Source organism: Lithobates pipiens, unplaced genomic scaffold, assembly GCF_037356315.1.
Source record: "Lithobates pipiens isolate NorthernLeopardFrog02 unplaced genomic scaffold, aLitPip1_a1.2 Scaffold_30, whole genome shotgun sequence".
In the NCBI taxonomy this organism is placed as follows: Eukaryota; Metazoa; Chordata; class Amphibia; order Anura; family Ranidae; genus Lithobates; species Lithobates pipiens.
Window position 1 is genome coordinate 35,790,486 of NW_027507791.1, and position 20,096 is coordinate 35,810,581.

The 20,096-nt window shown below is 44.9% G+C and overlaps 1 protein-coding gene across 1 annotated transcript in view; it reads right to left on the reverse strand.

Annotated features, from left to right (window-relative positions):
* LOC143942631 (NACHT, LRR and PYD domains-containing protein 12-like) overlaps nucleotides 1–20,096 on the reverse strand; it is a 1,996,551-nt gene that overhangs the window by 739,731 nt on the left and 1,236,724 nt on the right. The window contains exon 11 of the mRNA XM_077463989.1: nucleotides 17,824–17,988. Within this exon, the coding sequence (XP_077320115.1) occupies nucleotides 17,824–17,988 (165 nt within the window). The remainder of the gene's footprint in view (nucleotides 1–17,823; nucleotides 17,989–20,096) is intronic.

Genomic DNA, 20,096 nt, shown 5'->3' on the forward strand with positions numbered 1-20,096 from the left:
GGGTGATTATAACCACACTCTCTTACAACGAGAGACCCGATGGATATTTAACTTAGAAGCCACTCGATCTCCCGGACTCAAGCTTCAAACCTTTTCTTTAGATTTCAGGATCTTTTTTTTTTTTTTGGGATGTGAAAATATATTGTATCAAAAAAATGCATTGTACCAATAGGAATATACTACAGTCAATATTGGATATCTAGTGGACTGTGGTGAGTGCTCCGTACTTTATAAGGGATCTTTTGTATGTCTTCCATTTTTTTGAGTCTGTACGGGCACCCCGGGGCGGGTTTGACCTATAACCCATTTTAACCAGTTAGTGGTTTGGTCAGCCTGCCCCGTTTCTAAATGTGAGTTTTTTTTGCCTGTTTGTTGCAAATAACCTTTCTTTGCCATCATTTGAAACCGGGGATTTTATGGGGATTGGCAATTGTTTCGGGCCATTCCCATCCCCGTTTATTTGCATTTTGTTCTGTCCGAGAAGAAGACCAGGGCATATTGCCCATGTCCATCATGGTCGCCTACCTCTGACAAGCGTCATGCCAAGTCTGAGTGCGGATAGGGACAGACAATTACTGGCAAACTCCCTGACTCTGGCCATATTCCAAAATGGCCGATGCGCTGTATGGACGTGACCTACGTCCTCTGCGCATGCGCAATACAGAATGTACGTGCAGCGAGGAGGTCCTCCCTATATTCACAGCAATGTCCCCTCTCCCTCCTCCATTCACAGCAATGTCCCCTCCCCCCTCCTCCATTTACAACAATGTCCCCTCTCCCTCCTCCATTCACACCAATGTCCCCTCCTCCATTCACACCAATGTCCCCTCCTCCATTCACACCAATGTCCCCTCCCCCCTCCTCCATTCACAGCAACGTCCCCTCCCCCATTCACACCAATGTCCCCTCCCCCATTCACACCAATGTCCCCTCCTCCATTCACAGCAATGTCCCCTCCCCCTCCTCCATTCACAGCAATGTCCCCTCCCCCTCCTCCATTCACAGCAATGTCCCCTCCTCCATTCACAGCAATGTCCCCTCCTCCATTCACATCAATGTCCCCCCTCCTCCATTCACAGCAATGTCCCCTCCCCCTCCTCCATCCACAGCAATGTCCCCTCCCCCTCCTCCATCCACAGCAATGTCCCCTCCCCCTCCATCCACAGCAATGGCCCCTCCCCCTCCTCCATTCACAACAATGTCCCCTCCCCTCCTCCATTCACAGCAATGACCCCTCCCCAAGTCACAGAAATGTCCCCTCCCCTCCTCCATTCATATAATTATCCCCCCTCCTCCATCTAGAGCAATGTCCCCTCCCCCCTCCTTCATTCACACCAATGTCCCCTCCCCCTCCTCCATTCACAGCAATGTCCCCTCCCCCCTCCTCCATTCACAACAATGTCCCCTCTCCCTCCTCCATTCACACCAATGTCCCCTCCCCCATTCACACCAATGTCCCCTCCCCTATTCACACCAATGTCCCCTCCCCCATTCACACCAATGTCCCCTCCTCCATTCACACCAATGTCCCCTCCCCCTCCTCCATTCACAACAATGTCCCCTCCTCCATTCACAGCAATGTCCCCTCCCCCTCCTCCATTCACAGCAATGTCCCCTCCCCTCCTCCATTCACAGCAATGACCCCTCCCCAAGTCAGAGAAATGTCCCCTCCCCTCCTCCATTCATATAATTATCCCCCCTCCTCCATCTAGAGCAATGTCCCCTCCTCCATTCACAGCAATGGCCCCCCTCCTTCATTCACAGCAATACCCCCTCCCTTCACACCAATGTCCCCTCCTCCATTCACAGCAATGTCCCCTCCCCCTCCTCCATTCACATCTGTAGCCGAATCTCCTCCTCCGGGGTCACCGTATAGAAATCTTAATTTCTGGTCGGAGCTTTATCAGCTTTTTTAGTTCTCTTCTTGATTCCTCTGACAAGGAGCGTTTGCTGATCCTAGAAGAGAGGATATAAAGAGTCATCAGATCTCAGCAGAATTCTCTCACACTATTTCCCGGCATCCTCCAGGATATCTATTAATCTCACCACACACATTACAATCGGATTGTACAATCTCTGTCCGATCTTCCAACAAGTATGTAGAGTGAGGATCTGTCTGATTGTATAGAGACTGATATGATGGTTTAGGTAGGTCCTCATATTACGAGGTTCTGGAAGATATAAAGCTGATTGTTCAAAGATTGTATGGTCAGATTGTACTGTGTGTGATGGACCTGACACCATCCTGTCACCTTCTTGTAGGACTTCACCAACTAAGAAGTGACACTGCACAATGGAGGATGATGGGAGATATCAGATTATATAACAGGAAATATTCCTCCTCATTGGTCATTTGTCCTGTAAGATCTGTTCTGTGATGTCCCAAACCCACCAATCACAGTACACTTCTCTTTCCTTCTCATCCAATGAGGGACACCGCAGTTCAGATAAGTTTGGGTTATACTGCCACCTACAGGAGAATCTGACAAATGAGAGAATTGTGGGCGGGATAATCCCTCCTACTCCCAGCATACCTCAGTGTTTTGCTGGTGTCCTCGGAGGACGGATGTCTTCTCTCTACTCTACAAACATTTCTTATATTGCAGATCACTAGGGCCGCAACTAACCATTATTCTCATAGTCCATTAGTTGGCCGATTATTGTTTCAATTAATCGATTAATAATCTTTAAAAAAAACTAAATAAAAAAAAAAAGTGGGTGAATTTGACGTTGATTTTCAATCACAGTGACGGGAAAATGTGGAAATAGAAAACTTCTTAGTGAAAGGAATTCTCAGACGGTGTTTGTGGTTTTCATTTTAAAAACAGAATGTTAAATACAAGTGAAAATTTCAAAGAAAATTCTTTCATTCAGCGAATGTACAAAGATTTTTTGTCTGAATATTCTCATCTGAGAATTGATCGGTGTGGTCAGCATAAGGGCTTGGTACTCACCTGTGCAGTTTTTGCTTTTGATCGGTTTTGATTTTTGTGCACCTGATTTTACTGCAATTTGCATTTTTTTGGGCAGATTAAAAAAAACACATTACATGGTGCTCAGCACATGACAGGACATTACATGGGACAGGGGACATTACATGGGACATTACATGGGACAGGGGACATTACATGGGGCACAGCACATGACAGGACATTACAGGGGACATTACAGGGGACATTACATGGGACAGGGGACATTACATGGGACAGGGGACATTACATGGGGCACAGCACATGACAGGACATTACAGGGGACATTACATGGGACAGGGGACATTACATGGGACATTACATGGGACAGGGGACATTACATGGGGCACAGCACATGACAGGACATTACATGGGACAGGGGACATTACATGGGACAGGGGACATTACATGGGGCACAGCACATGACAGGACATTACATGGGACATTACATGGGACACAGCACATGACAGGACATTGCATGGGACAGGGGAAATTACATGGGACATTACATGGGGCACAGCACATGCCAGGACATTACATGGGACAGGGGACATTGCATGGGACAGGGGACATTACATGGGACAGGGGATATTACATGGGACATTACATGGGGCAGGGGACATTACATGGGGACAGGGGACATTACAGGGGACATTGCATGGGACAGGGGACATTGCATGGGACAGGGGACATTGCATGGGACAGGGGATATTACATGGGACATCACATGGGGCAGGGGCAGTGGCGGCCCGTCCATAGGGGGCGCCCGGGCGCCGCCCCCCCTGTGTGGTAAAAAAAAAAAAAAAAAAATGTAAAAAAAAAAAAAGTTTTAAAACTGGCCCTTTAAAAAAAAAAAAGTTCTTTAAGGAAGTGCTCGAGCGCCGGTCACACTGCACGCCGGGAAACGCCACGCCAATGCAATCATGAGATTGCAGGCGTGGCGCTTCATTTGCGGGCGTTTAGCCCGCCTCAGGGCGCTTTCTGAAGCGCTGAGTAGCTTCCGCCCGGCGCTGTAGTATGTGTTACTACGGCCGGGCAGGTTGATTGACATCTGAGTTGACTCAGATGTCACTTCCTGTCTTCTCTCTCCCATCTCACCTGAGAGAGGAAACAGGAAGTAAGAGGAGTAGAGCGGTGTGAGGAGCGGCTGCGGAGAGCACACAGTCAGGTAAGGTGTGTGTGTGTGTGTGTGTGTGTGTGTGTGTGTGTGTGTGTGTGTGTGTGTGTGTGTGTGTGTGTGTGTGTGTGTGTGTGTGTGTGTGTGTGTGTGTTATTTTTAAAACTTTCATTCATATAATGCCTGGCGATCAAGAGTGCTGGGATTCACGAAAGGAGGAAATGGTTAAAAAAAAAAGTAAAGTAATTGTTCATAATACAGTCATGATGGGCATTATGCTTGATGTGGACCTGCAATCAGGATCGTGCTGCAACAGATAAGACCTGGGACTTAACTCAGGACTTGCCAAAGTATGAGGATAGCCCCATGAGAGAACAAGTGGTGTTGGATCCCCAAGGGCTCAGAGTATTATTCCGAGGCCTGTATTCACAAGGGACCCCCTTGCAGCTAGGACTTTTCTTTGTCCACAAAGGCAGCTTCTGTGTTTTACCTGGAGTATTAGATTATGATAGCTTTGTCCTCTATAGCAGAGTTGTGTTTTGGGTCTTACTGATCTGGCCAGTAATTCAATAGCTCATTCTACTGTTTGAATTCTCCCCAGCCTCTTACATCTCATGGCATCTTCAGCACCAGGACCTCCTGATATGGCTTCACCATGAGCTCATCCTAGCCACAGCTGGGTATCAGCGGAGACTTTTTAGGGTGTGATTGGGAACTCTGAAGGGGAAAATCTTTCCTCTGCAGTTCTGAAATAGGCCTGTGGGCAAAATACTGGTGTGTGTGTGTTCTCAGCAGGGTCAGGCTTTACAAAGCACATTCGTTATTTGTGCACAAGTTGGTTTTTGTGATGATGAGAAGTGCAGACTGTTGAAATGTGGCTTCTCCCTGTGCAGGTGTTGGAGTGGTTTGGTGTTACTTTACCTGCTTACTTTGTATTGGTTTCCCTGCTCAGTCATGGATACATTACAGCTGTTCCATGTGTTGTGTTTGTGCTGACATAAGCATGGTTGCTCGGCTGTGCTGTTTCCAACAAAGTGACCTTCTCCCCTCTAGCTATGAGTTTTACCAGCACTATTTCTTATAGCTCCTGGCTACAGTATGATGTGCTGCTGCTTCTGGTGGCTGCCATCACATCCTTCATCGAACTGCGGAGCCCACTGACTGTGCAGACTCACATGGATTGCAGAGTGCTGTATTGATATCTATATGTATAGGTGTAACATAATCCGATATTTCAGAGTTATATATATGTACCATTATCCAGGATTGCAGAGTGCTGTATATATATCTATTTATAGTATCCATGTGAGTCTGCAAAACTTGGATAATATCACATCTATACATAGCTATACAGAAGTCTGCTATCCTGAATAATGGTATACCTATAAATACACAGTATATATCTATACAGCACTCTGCAATCCTGGGTAGTGGTACACACATATACACACAGATGTGTCTATCCAGAAGTCTGTAATCCTGAATAATGTTACACCTATACATATAGAACTCAGTAATTCTGAATACACAGCTACAGTGTTACACTACTGTTTTAATATATACAGTTTCTATACAGCTCTCTGCAATTCTGGGGCAATGATACGGTTATACACAGGTATGCCTATACATAACCCTGTATTTCTGGATAGATAGATAATGTTAGTACAGTATGTCTATGTACACAGCTACTGTATTTGCAGGACAATGAAATTCTGGATACACGCCAATATCATTCTACAAATTCTGGGTGTGGCTTATGAGAAGTGGGAGGGGCCAACCATGGATGGGCGGGGTCTTGCGCCCCCCCATCCTAAAACTTCACCAGCCGCCACTGGGCAGGGGACATTACATGGGACATTACATGGGGTAGGGGACATTACATGGGACATTACATGGGGCAGGGGACATTACATGGGGCAGGGCACATTTCATGGGACAGGGGACATTACATGGGGCAGGGGACATTACAGGGGGCAGAGGACATTACATGGGGCAGGGGACATTACATGGGACATCACATGGGGCAGGGGACATTACATGGGACATTACATGGGGCACAGCACATGACGGGACATTACATGGGGCACAGCACATGACAGGACATTACATGGGGACAGGGGACATGACAGGACATTACATGGGACAGGGGACATTGCATGGGACAGGGGACATTACATGGGACAGGGGACATTACATGGGACATTACATGGGGCAGGGGACATTACATGGGACATTACATGGGACAGGGGACATTACATGGGACAGGGGACAGTACATGGAACATTACATGGGGCAGGGGACATTTCATGGGACAGGGGACATTACATGGGGCAGGGCACATTAAATGGGACAGGGGACATTACAGGGGGCAGAGGACATTACATGGGGCAGGGGACATTACATGGGACATTACATGGGGCAGGGGACATTACATGGTGCAGGGGACATTACAGGGGGCAGAGGACATTACATGGGACAGGGGACATTACATGGGACATTACATGGGGCAGGGGACATTACAGGGGGCAGGGGACATTACATGGGACATTACATGGGGACAGGGGACATTACATGGTGTAGGGGACATTACATGGGGCAGGGGACATTACATGGGGCAGGGGACATTACATGGGGGAGGGGACATTACATGGGACATTACATGGGGGAGGGGACATTACATGGGACATTACATGGGGACAGGGGACATTACATGGGGAGGGGACATTACATGGGACATTACATGGGGGAGGGGACATTACATGGGACATTACATGGGGACAGGGGACATTACATGGGGGAGGGGACATTACATGGGACATTACATGGGGTAGGGGACAGTCTGTTGGGCACATTGTGGGGGGACACAGCGGGGGACACTTCAGCGCTTGTTTCATATCTCCTCCAGTGGCGCTCTGTTCCCCCTCCGCCCCTCCTCCTCCTATTCTGTCCCCCCAGATAATGTCACTTACAAGCACTGGGGAAGGACAGGAGGGGAGGAGGAGGAGGGGGGAGGGGGAACAGCGCACTACAGCCAATAGGGTGCCAGACACTTCTCTGCCTATCTCTGACTGTGTCTGCGATCCTTCTGTCAGCTGCCTGTGTGTCAAAGATGCTGCTTGTAGGACTTTTTTGAGCGTCCTGCCAGCGCACCGCTCCAGTGTGAGAGCCCTCGGGATTTCTCACTGGAATGAGAGGAGAGGAGCTTTGCTATAGTGACTGTAAAGCTCCTCAGTGTGTAAGTAACCTTAGTCAGGGCTCAAGTCCTGCGGGAACGCATGGGAACGGAGTTCCTGTGCTTTTTCCACAACAGGAACTCAGTTCCCTTTAGCAGCCGTGTCCTGCAAGACTTTGAAGTATGTGAGTTGTGTGGCAGATGCTACACCAGCAGCTGCCGATACAGCTCGCAATAGTAAGTGCCGCACACCTGACCATTCAGGCATTGCCAATAGGGGGCCCCATGACAGCTTTTGCTTCGATCTACCTGTCAATCACAGTTAGCTGACGGGTAGATCAGGTCCCTGCTGCTAAGAGATTGTATTTAGTCAGACCTCTCGTGATGCGCTCCTTCCCGCCAGCCCCTCCTGATTTTCTGTCTCCTGCATACTTGCTCTGTGTGTCCCGCTGAACTCTCCCCCCCCTCTATCTTCAGTGCCATAAGATGAGAGAACCCACAGGAGGAGCACAGCTATTCTGCTCACAGGACATGCAGGGAGAGAGGTGAGCTGAGGGAGGAACATCAGTTTGGGGTGGTAAGCTGAGCACAATACCTGGCAAAGTTAAATGCCAGGAGGGAAGTTTATGTGGAAATATGTGAAGGGTTAGAATAGCAGCGAGTGTGTGTTGGAGCCCTGCAGGGTTTGCAGCCCCCCAAGCTAACATGCATCTCCTAAGCAGGAACACATCACAATCTCCCCAAGCATTCTGTCCAGATAATGTGCAGTTAATTTATGACCTTTCCGTTTAACCCTGTGTTATCCAAACTCTGTTCAATGAAAAGTGTAAACTCACCACATAAACAAACCCTCTATATACAAAATAACATTTCCCAATAAAGATCAGAACATGATGTTCACATTTGCATGGAAGCACAATTGAATGAATGCTGATTATTCAGAGAATTACCGAATTTATGTTTGTTGAGGATTTCTTTTTTATGTAGTAACAGTTAAGCTTCATACACACAATACGAAAATTGGTTGAAAAATACAACTTTTGAATTGTTCATGAATATGAGCGTATCATTTTTTTTTTTTTTTTGGGTGGGGGAGTGGATCTTGGGCGAGAGTTCCCACACTTTTTTTCCCAGGACTTGACCCCTGACCTTAGTGATGTGATGAGCACCACTTTACACCTTGGAGAACAGCCAGTCCCCTCCACCAGTGCTCTCCCCAGTCTAGGCTCCTTAGGGGTTCCTAAGACCACCAAGGCCTTTCCAGTGCATCTTCTGGTTGCAGTCTTCCTTTATGGAGAATGGGAAAATCCTGACAAGCTCATTGTGCCTCCCAAGCAACCTGCCATCCTTGTAACTTTTTGAGAAAAAGTTTATTAAAAATTGGTGCCCTCCATGGAGTCAGCAGTGTGACCCGTCACTTGGAGTATCTGGATCTAATCCTAGACATGGCCCAAGCCAGAGTATTTCTTCCTCAGGGGAATCTTCAATCTCTCTTCTCCCAGACCGGGACTCTTCAGTCCAGGAGACTTTTATGAGGGCCTCACCCATAAGTGCAGCGAGATCTCTTCTAACTATGAGGTGTAAATGTTTGATAGGAGTTCTCATTGTCCTTAGTGGTGATTGGTGGTTTATGAAGAATTTTGGATTGCACCGGATGTTTCACTTTTACACTATAACTATACAAATCACTAATTGTGTTATGTGTTTATATTCATCACCTGCAGTTTTACAGAAGGCTGTTAACCTCTTCAGCCCCGGCAGATTTGGTTGTTCAATGACCGGACCATTTGTTTGCGATTCGGCACTTCAATTTAACTGACAATTGTGCGGTCGTGCGACATTGTACCCAAACAAAAGTTACGTCATTTTTTCCCCCACAAATAGAGCTTTCATTTGGTGGTATTTCATTGCTCTGTGGTTTGTATATATGCTTTTTATATGTTCTTTCTATTAATTATCAGTGAAATAGTCTCAATCCCATTGTTATATATTCACTTAGAAGAAATGTTGTGATGAGGAGTCTCACTTTTATTGTTATATATTCACATTTATATCGTGTGATTGTTATATACTAGAGCTGCAGTCTTCCATATTGTACTATTGGATGTATATCGGTCTTCCTGCTGGTTTCTGGTTCTCACTATCAGGCCTCATGCACACCGGATGATTTTGCTCCTAGGGGTGGCATTTTTTCCTGCCTCTAATCTCCCCCATGTTATCCTATGTGTCCATTCACACAGAAACTATTAGGCTCCATGCACACTGAAGCTCAAAAAAGCTTTTTCTGGACGCCAGATTGCTGGCAGAAAACGCTGGTTGAAAAACTTGCTTTTAACAGCGTTTTGTACTAGCGTTTATGAGCGTTTATTAGTGTTAGTGTTTATGGGCGTTTTCAATAAAAATACACAGAGGACACTCCAAAAATCCCACAGTACATTCCAAACTCCCACAATGCATTGAAAAAATAGAATGCCGAAACACTAATTAACGCGCGTTTATGAGCGTTTATAAGCGTTTATGAGCGTTTATCAGCGTTTGTCGTTTTTTGGCGGTGAAAAACGGCACTTTGAACGCGAATTTCTGGCGTTCAGAAAAAAGCCCATAAACTCCACTGCTCATTAAAGCTGAAAAACGTCCATGTGTGCATGGACACATAGGCTAACATAGAGTGGAGTTTATGGGCTTTTACAAAAAACGCCCAAACTCCAATAAACTGCAGTTTATCAGCTCCAGTGTGCATGGAGCCTTAGAGGAGTTTAGTGACCGGAGAGTTTAGAGGCAGAAAAATCATCTCCGGTGTGTCCAGGAGCAGCAGAGTTTTGTCATAGAAACACTTGATGAGTGTAAACGCATGTAAATGTCTCTAAACTCCTGGTAATGATAGGCGAGTTCAGCACCTGAGTCTTCATTTATTTCAATGGACATAATAAATTATTTATTCTGCCAATGACAGGAAAATGCCCAAATGCTTGACACAGGTAAATGCTGCTCAATACATGACATACATTTACAATCTTAAGGATTTTTTTGGCTAAAATGCTGCCAGGAGGACGACTTCTAGGAGAGATGAGAAAACATCCAGTGTGCCCGAGGCCTTGGAGATGACACATTTTATTTTGTTTTTAAGTCAGATATTTCATTTCTTTATTTTATATCCAACTTTAACCACTTACTGACCATGCTATAGCTGAATGAATAGTGAATGCTAGTTCCGGGAGGCCGTCATATGACAGCCCCCTTGCTTCTCAAACACCCCCTGGGGGACGCAACCGGGAGTGTCCGTGATTGGGGTAAAGGGCCAATCACAGCAGATTTTTTTCTTTTTTATTATTTATTTTATGTCCATCGCTGTGGGGCATTGAAGGGGGATAGACTTTCACCACCAATGACAGATCTATATATGGGTTGGTGGGAGGAGCTTTGTCTCTTCTCTTTGGACAACCCCTCTGCACACAATATAGTCCGGTATGGTCAGTACATGGATGATCTGCTGATGGTGTGGGATTGGGATGATTCTTCATTCAATGAATTTGTCAGTTTCATTAACAATAATGAACTCAACCTTCAGTTCAGTCTCTTTTTGATTCCCAAACATTGACTTTCTGGATATCTCCCTGTGTGGGGATACAGATACTAAATCTATACACACCTGCACATAAAGCCATGCCCGGGAAATAATATTCTTATTGCCACCAGTTGTCACCCATCCCACACCATCCATGTGATCCCTGGTGGAGAATTCACTCGGCCCAAAGGAATTGCTCCTCTGACATGACATTTAATGAGGAATGCCAGAATATAACTACACGACTATCACAAAGGGGCTCCCCAAATCAGCTGTTCAGAGAGGATTGGTAATGCAGGGCTAAGAGGAGAGAGGATCTACTTTCATTTAATGCACTAAAAAAAACAGCAATAGAAAAACATCTTTGTATAGGGACAGATGGGAATAACAATTGTTTGGTAACATTTGTAATCACCTTCTCATAAGAATACCATCAAGTTGTTAATATAATAAAGAAAATCTTCCCATCCTCTATTGTGACTTTAAGTCGCCCCAGGCCAGGCGACTTTGGCTGTGGCCAATCAGAATAATGAGCTCTCAAGGGGGAACTCCACACCAAATTTTTAATAAAAAAACAGCATGGGTTCCCCCTACGGGAGCATACCAGGCCCTTAGGTCTGGTATGGATTTTAAGAGGAACCCCTATGCTGAAAAAACGGCATGGGGTTCCCCCCAAAATCCATGCCAGACCCTTATCCGAGCATGCAGCCTGGCCGGTCAGGAAGGGGGTGGGGATGAGCGAACGCCCCACTCCTGAACCATACCAGGCCTCATGCCCTCAACATGGGGGGTGGGAGCTTTGGGGATGGGGGCGCCCTGCGGCCCCCCCCTACCCCAAAGCACCTTGTCCCCATGTTGATGAGGACAAGGGCCTCTTCCCGACAACCCTGGCCGTCGTTGGGGTCTGTGGTCAGGCCAAATCAATGGGTACCAGTCACCTAGAAGTCGGATAGAAGTAGTACAGGAACCTTTTCTGAAGTTGGAGTGACTTCAGTAGTGTGCATTAAGACGGCTCTCATTCACTTACATTGTTTTTTACATGTAGCGCAACTAGGGTTGCCACCTCATCCCTTTAATCCCGAACATATATGAATGACACAGGTTCTGAGGCCAATTAAATGCAGATAAGGCAACAAGTGAGTTTAATTACCACCTTAATCAGCCACAGAACCTGTGTAATTAATATGTGTTCGGGTTTAAAGGGATGAGGTGGCAACTCTAAGCGCGACGTGAGGCAACTAGGGGCAACTTGAAGTCGGATCCAAAGTTGCCCCTGTGTGAATGGAGTCTGAGTGTCTCAAGAAATGAGATAGGCCCTCAGTACATCAGGTGTGATCAGTTTTCAGTAATTGGCACCAATGAAGACTCTATAACCTTCACAAAGACCAAATAATATCCACTGAATTGGGTTATTTTTTACCAAAGATATGGAGCAGGATTCATTTTTATCAAAATTTATTTAAAAAATTACTAATTTGCAAAATTGTATAACAGAAATTAAGAAAAATGCATTTTGTTACTAGTGCAAAAAAATAGAAACTCAGTGCTGATTAAATACCACCGAAAGAAAACTCAATTTGTGTGGGGAAAAAGGGCAAAAATGTCCTATGGGTACAATATTGTATACGGTTCAGGAGGGGGGCACTCTCTCGTCCCCCCTCTTTTCCTGCAGCCTGCCAGGTTGCATGCTCGGATAAAGGGTCTGGTATGGATTTTTAGGGGGAACCCCACGTCATTTTGTTTAAAATTTGGCGCAGGGTTCCCCTTAATATCCATACCAGACCTGAAGGGCCTGGTAATTGAATTTGGGGGAACCCCACGCTGTTTTTTTTATCAATGACTTTCAATGACTTCTCTGTATTACAGGGAGCTGACAGTTCATTATAGCCACGAGTGCTTTTAAATTACTTTTTTTCCTGCAGAAATTACTCTTTGTGCAGGGACAGTTCTAAGCACGGGAAGCATGCGCCCCTTCACAGGCATACTATAGACACCCCCCAGGTACTAAATTTAAAGGAATATTACACTTTTATTGTTTCATTTTAATCATTATTAAAATCACTGCTCCTGAACAAACTGCCCTTTTTAAAACTTTTTTTTTGCATTGATCCATGTCCCCTGGGGCAGGACCCGGGTCCCCAAACACTTTTTAGGACAATAACTTGCATATTAGCCTTTAAAATTAGCACTTTTGATTTTGAACGTTCGAAGTTTAGGTCTGTTGTGAACCAAACCGGGGGTGTTCGGGTCATCCTTACCCAGGAATGAATGTAACTATTCCCTACATGAATGGAACTAATTTTATTGGAATCATTAATATTAGATGACTTCATAAAAGACGATCGATCATCTACACTATTGGAGGATTTCTCTTTTTGTGGATCCCAATTACTAAATGTGACATGAGAAGTGGATGAGGTGATGTGATCCATTCATTATTCCTGTATGGGGATTGGACCATACACACTCACACTGACCTCTAGGCTTTCACCTCCAACCTTCTGCTAAGTCTTGGATTCAGTTGTGGGGATTCACTTTGATGGTCACAGAAGTCTCACTCATGTGGAAACTTCATTGACTAAAAGTGACACCATTGTACTTTGGGATTTGGATCTGGGGGCCTGGGAGAGAGATTTGCGGTGCAGATTTTCGACACGCCAAAAACAAAATATCTTACATTTCACACACAAATCTTCCATCTGCTCCAGAACACAGGAGACTAACTTTAAAATTGTAACCAGATGGTATAATACCCCGGCGAAGCTGCACCGGATCTTTCCAACATCATCAGACAGATGTTGGAGATGTCGGAGGGAAGAGGGGACGATTCTCCACGTCTTCTGGTCCTGCCCTCTTTTGGAGCGGTTCTGCAGGACGGTTGGGGAAACGATTTCAAAGTTTGCTGACATTCCTGTTCCGGATGGTCCCGCCTTTTTTCTCCTTCATGCCACGAATATGTCCCGCAAGAAATATCAGACTTCCTTGCTTCGGCATCTACTGGATGCCGCCAAAGCGTGCATCCCACTGAGATGGAAGAACACGCACCCACCGACAATTGGTATGTGGCTGTGAAGGGTAGAGGACATCAAGAAAATGGAAGATTTAATCCTGACGAACAGGGGACAGAGCGAGCAATTCACTAAGACATGGTCAGGATGGAACATATTTATATTCTCAAGGGAGGGCAGGGCCCTTCTGGACGGGGATGCCTCGAGTAGTTGAGGATATTCCCCGGGTATGAATCACTGACAGAACGCACATACCACCACGGAGAGCTTGGAGCCCGGCACTTGGTGATCGATACAGGGGGGCTGTCCTGCCTCCGTGGGCCCCACCCCTCATCCTACCGACCCCCTTTTTCGCTACCCCCCCTTTTTCTTCCCCACCCCCCCTCCCCCCTCTTTCACTTTCACACCTTTCATCCCCCATCTTCCTGTGTCTAATTTCCTAGCTAATTCTTGTCTCCCTTTCTAACATTTCTCTCTGTTCCTTTTTTAAGGGTTTGGGCTTGGAGTGAACGATAGAATGTCCTCCACGCCCAAACTATCCTCTCTATATATAAGTTTAAAAATCGGAGTGGGATTTATGGTGCTGACTAGTGCTTTTGGAATAATCTTGGTAAGGGCCTTTGGCCTTTATGGTACAGAACTGGAGACGCCATGACGGGACAGGCCTGTTACTGTGGAGCTATGGAGGGAATTGCTTAGACGGGGCCGAGGTGTTGGATGTTCCTATTTCTCTGCTCCGTAGGTTAAAGTACCACATGTGCATGTTGTATGGCTCACCTGTCACCGCATTGATCTATTTGTATGCTTATTGGTTCACTGTACCATTTACATGTTTTGCTCCATGTTTCCCTGCCCTTTGAATAAAGTATAAATTTGAAAAAAAAAAAAAAATTATATTATACTATTTGTACTTCTATATCAGACTTCCTGCTGGCGGCTGGTTTTCATTCATTAGATTTTCACAAAGTTGTTCATGTTTTTTAGTGCAGATATTTAATTTTTACATTTTTATATGCAGCTTTAGAGAACTGTCTGATATTAGAAATATATAGAGACAACCAGGAGATGAAATATATCTCCATTATTATTATTATTTAATTCATGTAGTTTAGACCAGGGCTCGACAAAACCCGGGCGCCAGGTCGCATTGGCGACTAGAATTAGCGACCTGGCACCTGGGGCAGCACAGCTGGGGGTATCCTGTCTCCGTGGACCCCCCCAGCATGATTGCGTCGGGCCGCGCCGCCGGCGGCCGGTAATTGAGCCCCCTGCTTTGAGGCCTTCTGTGATCCTATTCCTTTTGGAATCTGGCGCCCTCTTGTGGTGGCCCTTGGAATTACAACCAGCAATGCTAATGGATCTCCTTCCATTTACTTAGAACACCTAAACATTACAATATATATATATATATATATATATATATACACACACACACACACTTTTTTTTTATTATTCTAACACCCTAGAGAGTAAAATGGTGGTTGTTGCAATAATGTCTGTCACACCATATTTGCACAGCGGACTTACAAGCGCACTTTTTTTGGGGAAAAATAATTTATTTCATAAAAAAAATAAGACAACAGTAAAGTTACCCCAATTTTTTTTTATATTGTGAAAGATAATGTTTCGCCGAGTAAATTGATACCCAACATGTCACGCTTCAAAATTGCGCCTGGAATGGTGACAAACTTTTACCCTTTAAAATCTCCATAGGCGAGGTTTAAAAAAATTCTACAGGTTGCACGTTTTGAGTTACAGAGGAGGTCTAGGGCTAGAATTATTGCTCTTACGCTACCGATCGCAGCGATACCTCACGTGTGGTTTGAACATCGCTTTCATATATGCGTTCGCTTCTGCACGCAAGCTTGGTGGGACAGGGCGCATTTCAACATTTTTTTTTTTTTTTTCTTATTTTAACTTTTATTTTTATTTTTTTCACTGTTCTTTTAAAAAAAAATGTGTGTCACTTTTATTCCTATTACAAGGAATGTAAAAATCCCTTGTAATAGAAAAAAGCATGACAGGTCCTCTTATATATGAGATCCGGGGGGTCAGAGAGACCTCACATCTCATATTTACACTAAAATGCAATTTAAAAAAAGTCATTTGAAAAAAATAAAACAAATAAAATGTCCCTCTAAGAGCTATGGGCAATGACTTGGAGACAGGTGGGGGGCTGGGGGCTATCTTCCCCTCACTCGTCTCCATGTCAGGCCAGGGACAGGTCCAGATCGCCGTCACGGACCTGGCTCCTAACTTTTTTAGCTGGCTCCTAGATTCCAAGCAAATTTGTCAACCCCTGGTTTAGACATACACTATATTACCAAAAGTATTGGGACACCTGCCTTTACAAGCAAATGAACTTTACTGGCATCCCAGTCTTAAGCCTCGTACACACCATCAGATTTTCTGACGACTGTTTGTCCCTTTTTTTGTGACATGCTAGTCTCATATGGAAAGTGAAGAAGTTACTCACCATATGAAAATTCTCGTCTGACAGAATACAACTTCAGAAGTGATGTAATGTGTTGAATAGTTTTGTATATATTCTTTCATTTCTGAGTTCACGTATGATAAAAATTTTATAGTTTGCACATCCAGCTTTCCCAGACAAAAAAAATCAGAATCGGCTATCGAAAGCACAATACTAATGATCCAAAAATCGTCAGATCATTTTGCCAAAATTTTACTACTGATTTTCGTATCCTGTGTATGGGCCTTTAGTCCGTAGGGTTCAATATTGAGTTGGCCCACCCTTTGCAGCTATAACAGTTTCATCTTTTCTGGGAAGGCCGTCCACAAGGTTTAGGAGTGTGTCTATGGGAATGTTTGACCATTCTTCCAGAAGTGCATTTGTGAGATCATGCACTGATGTTGGAAGAGAAGGCCTGGCTCGCAGTCTCCACTCAAATTCATGCTAAAGGTGTTCTATATCGGGTTGAGGTCAGGACTCTGTGCAGACCAGTCAAGTTCCTCCACCCCAAACTTGTTCATCTATGTCTTTATATACCTTGATTTGTGCACTGCCCTAAATCATTTGGTGAAGTGGGATTATGGTGTGGGGTTGTTTTTCAGGGGTTGGGCTCTCTTAAGATGTCAGCATACCAAGACAATTTGGAAAATGTCGTGCTCCCAACTTTGTGGGAACAGTTTGGAGGTGGCCCCTTCCTATTTCAACATGACTGTGCACCAGCGCCAAAGGCAAGGTCCATAAAAACATGGATGAGTGAGTTTGGGGTGGAGGAACTTGACTAGCCTGCACAGAGTCCTGACCTCAACCGATAGAACACCTTTGGGATGAGTTAGTGCAGAGGCTGCAAGACAGGCCTTCTCATCCAACATCAGTGCCTGACCTAACAAATGTGCTTCTGGAAGAATGGTCAAACAGTGCCGCGGACAGCCTTCCCAGAAGAGCTGAAGCTGTTATAGCTGCAAAGGATGGTCCCACTCAATATTGAACCATACGGACAAAGACTGGGATGCCATTAAAGTTCATGTGCGTGTAAAGGTGGGTGTCCCAATACTTTTGGTAATATAGTGTAACAGTCCAGGATTAGATATTTAGGCTCCATACACACTGGCTTAAAAAAAAAAAATCTGCTACTACAGGAGTTTTGTGTTCTGCCTGTAGAAGCAGCTCCATGTTCTCCTATGTCTCCATACACATTGGGGTGATTACAGACATATTTTGACCTCAACATTTAGAGACAGGAAAATAAACCTCTTCTGCTTCGTGTTTCTGATTGGAGCTTTCTGGGAGAAAAAATGCAAAACTCTCCTAAACTCGTCTAAACTTTGTACAATAAACTCTCTATATGAAAGTTTTTTTTCTGCCAAGGGAACTGACATTTTTTTAAGCCCAGTGTGTATGGAGCCTTATGGAGCCTAAAGATGGAATTTGATGACATTCTCATATTTCTATATTATTTATGTGGTTTAGATATAAAACTGTCCCAGAATATTATTGTCTCAGTCAGTCCTGTTATACTCACTGTAATTCCTCTATCCGGCTTGTTGTCAGAGCTTCCATCAGATCCATGAAATGAGGACCCTCCAGATTGTTCCCATCCAGGTTCAGTGTCCTCAGTGTCTGGTTATTTCTTATTCCAGATGCCAGGTGGGGGCAGGAACTGTCTGTCAGGTGATTCTTATCCAATCTGTAGAAGAAGAGAAGAATGTTACCAGAAGAAAATGATTTTCTCCCCCAGGAATGAATGTAACTATTCTCCACATGAATGGAACTCATTTCTCTCATCTCTCTTTAATCATTTATATGAGATCACTTTATAAAACACGATCGATCATCTACACTATTGGAGGATTTCTCTTTTTGTGGACCCCAATTACTAAATGTGACATGAGAAGTGGGTGAGGTGGTGTGATCCATTCATTATTCCTGTATGGGGATTGGACCATACACACTCACACTGACCTCTAGGCTTTCACCTCCAACCTTCTGCTAAGTCTTGGATTCAGTTGTGGGGATTCGCTTTGATGGTCACCGAAGTCTCACTCATGTTGTGGAAACTTCATTGACTAAAAGTGACACCATTGTACTTTGGGATTTCCTTTGATCATCATGGTGGAGGATTTGATCTTATGGTGTGGAGAAGATTTTATAACCGTTCTTTATTTGGACCTTTTTGAAAATTTGTACTAATATTGCTGCACTAATTTTATATATGCTGATTATAAATTCTCTTCATTAGTTATCAGTGAAATAGTCTCCATACCATTGTTATATATACACTTATAGGGAGTTTTGTGATGAGGAGTCTCACATTTATATTGTGTGAATGTTATATACTAGAGCTGCAGTCTTCTATATTATACTAGATGTACGTATTTATCGGCGTATAACACGCTCATTCGTTTTAAAAAGGAAGTTGCAGGAAAAAAACACATTTTAAATAAGGAACTTTGAACCAAAATAAGGGCCAGTGACCATCTGCAGCCTCACCATTGCCATCAATGCCCATCTGCAGCCTAGAGGGGACAGGGAGGGGGAGGGACGAGCGCTGACAGATTGCATACAGTGAGAATCTCCTATGATAGACAGAACAGTGGTCCAATGGTGGCCCAGGAGACGGGACTTCCTATTACAGAGGCCACCAAGTAAATAGGGGATTCTCACTGTATGTAATCTGACGGCTCTCGTCCCACCCCCTCCCTGTCCCCTCCGAGGCATCTAAAATTGAAGTATTGGTGTATAACATGCACACGCTATTTGCACCCGACTTTCAGCGTGAAAAAGTGTTATACACCAATAAATACAGTAATACTTCCACCAATAGTTTTCAGATGTAACAATTCCATTTACTACAAAAATACACTTTCATACACGTGAGGAAGGGCAGATCTCCTGCAACCTATTCACAGCTACTTCCATCTATATAACTTATAATATGCAAAAATAAATAAACATGAAGAGCAACAAAGTTATCTTAAAAAATGGAAAACATCAAGAGAAAAATTATAAAAGCGGATTTCCTTCAAGCCATTCACCACTACTTCCATCTCCAATCACCATACAGTGACTTGTGCAGTAACAGAAATAAAAAGTCACAGAGATTCATCCAGATGGTTTAAATCAATACTGATCAATTGTGACCTCTTTGCTCACTGGTGTGGGGGAGGTTGACTGAAGTTGCTGCAAACAGGTCACTTACCAAAAGGTTTGTCCCCACAAGCAAGGCCCAGACACGCCTGCTTATATCCTTCCAGCAGCACCACTCCGCTCAAGCCGGTGTTCTGGCAGATAGTGTCCTGCCATCATATAGTGTCTGCCCCATACTGTGCATGCGCAGTACGGAGCAGACGAAGCTTCGTAAAAAATCTCCGAAGCTGAACGGCGCCTGCGCCGTGAGTGGAGGTGGTAGCCCCATCATCCAAGCGGAGATAGGGTTGTGAAAATTAGAGGGCCCCTCGCGGGCGAGCTTAGCTCGCCACGCTTTGGGCTCGGCCTCGCTGCGCTCAGCTCTTTTATATTCATACTCTATGTCCATTTGGATGGTGGGGATAGAACCTGGACTCACGGCACAGGCTCCGTTCCTCCTCTGCAACTTTCGGAATCTATGTTGCTGTGTACTGCGCATGCGCAGTACACAGCTGACACTATCCGATGGGGGACCTTATGTGATGGGACACCGGCTTCCGATGACAACAGACTGTGCCACGGAATGTCAGACCTCCAGGTAGTATCTCCAATATCACCCGAGGTATCCAGATAATGGCCACAATCACATTACATAGAAAAGAGAAAGCC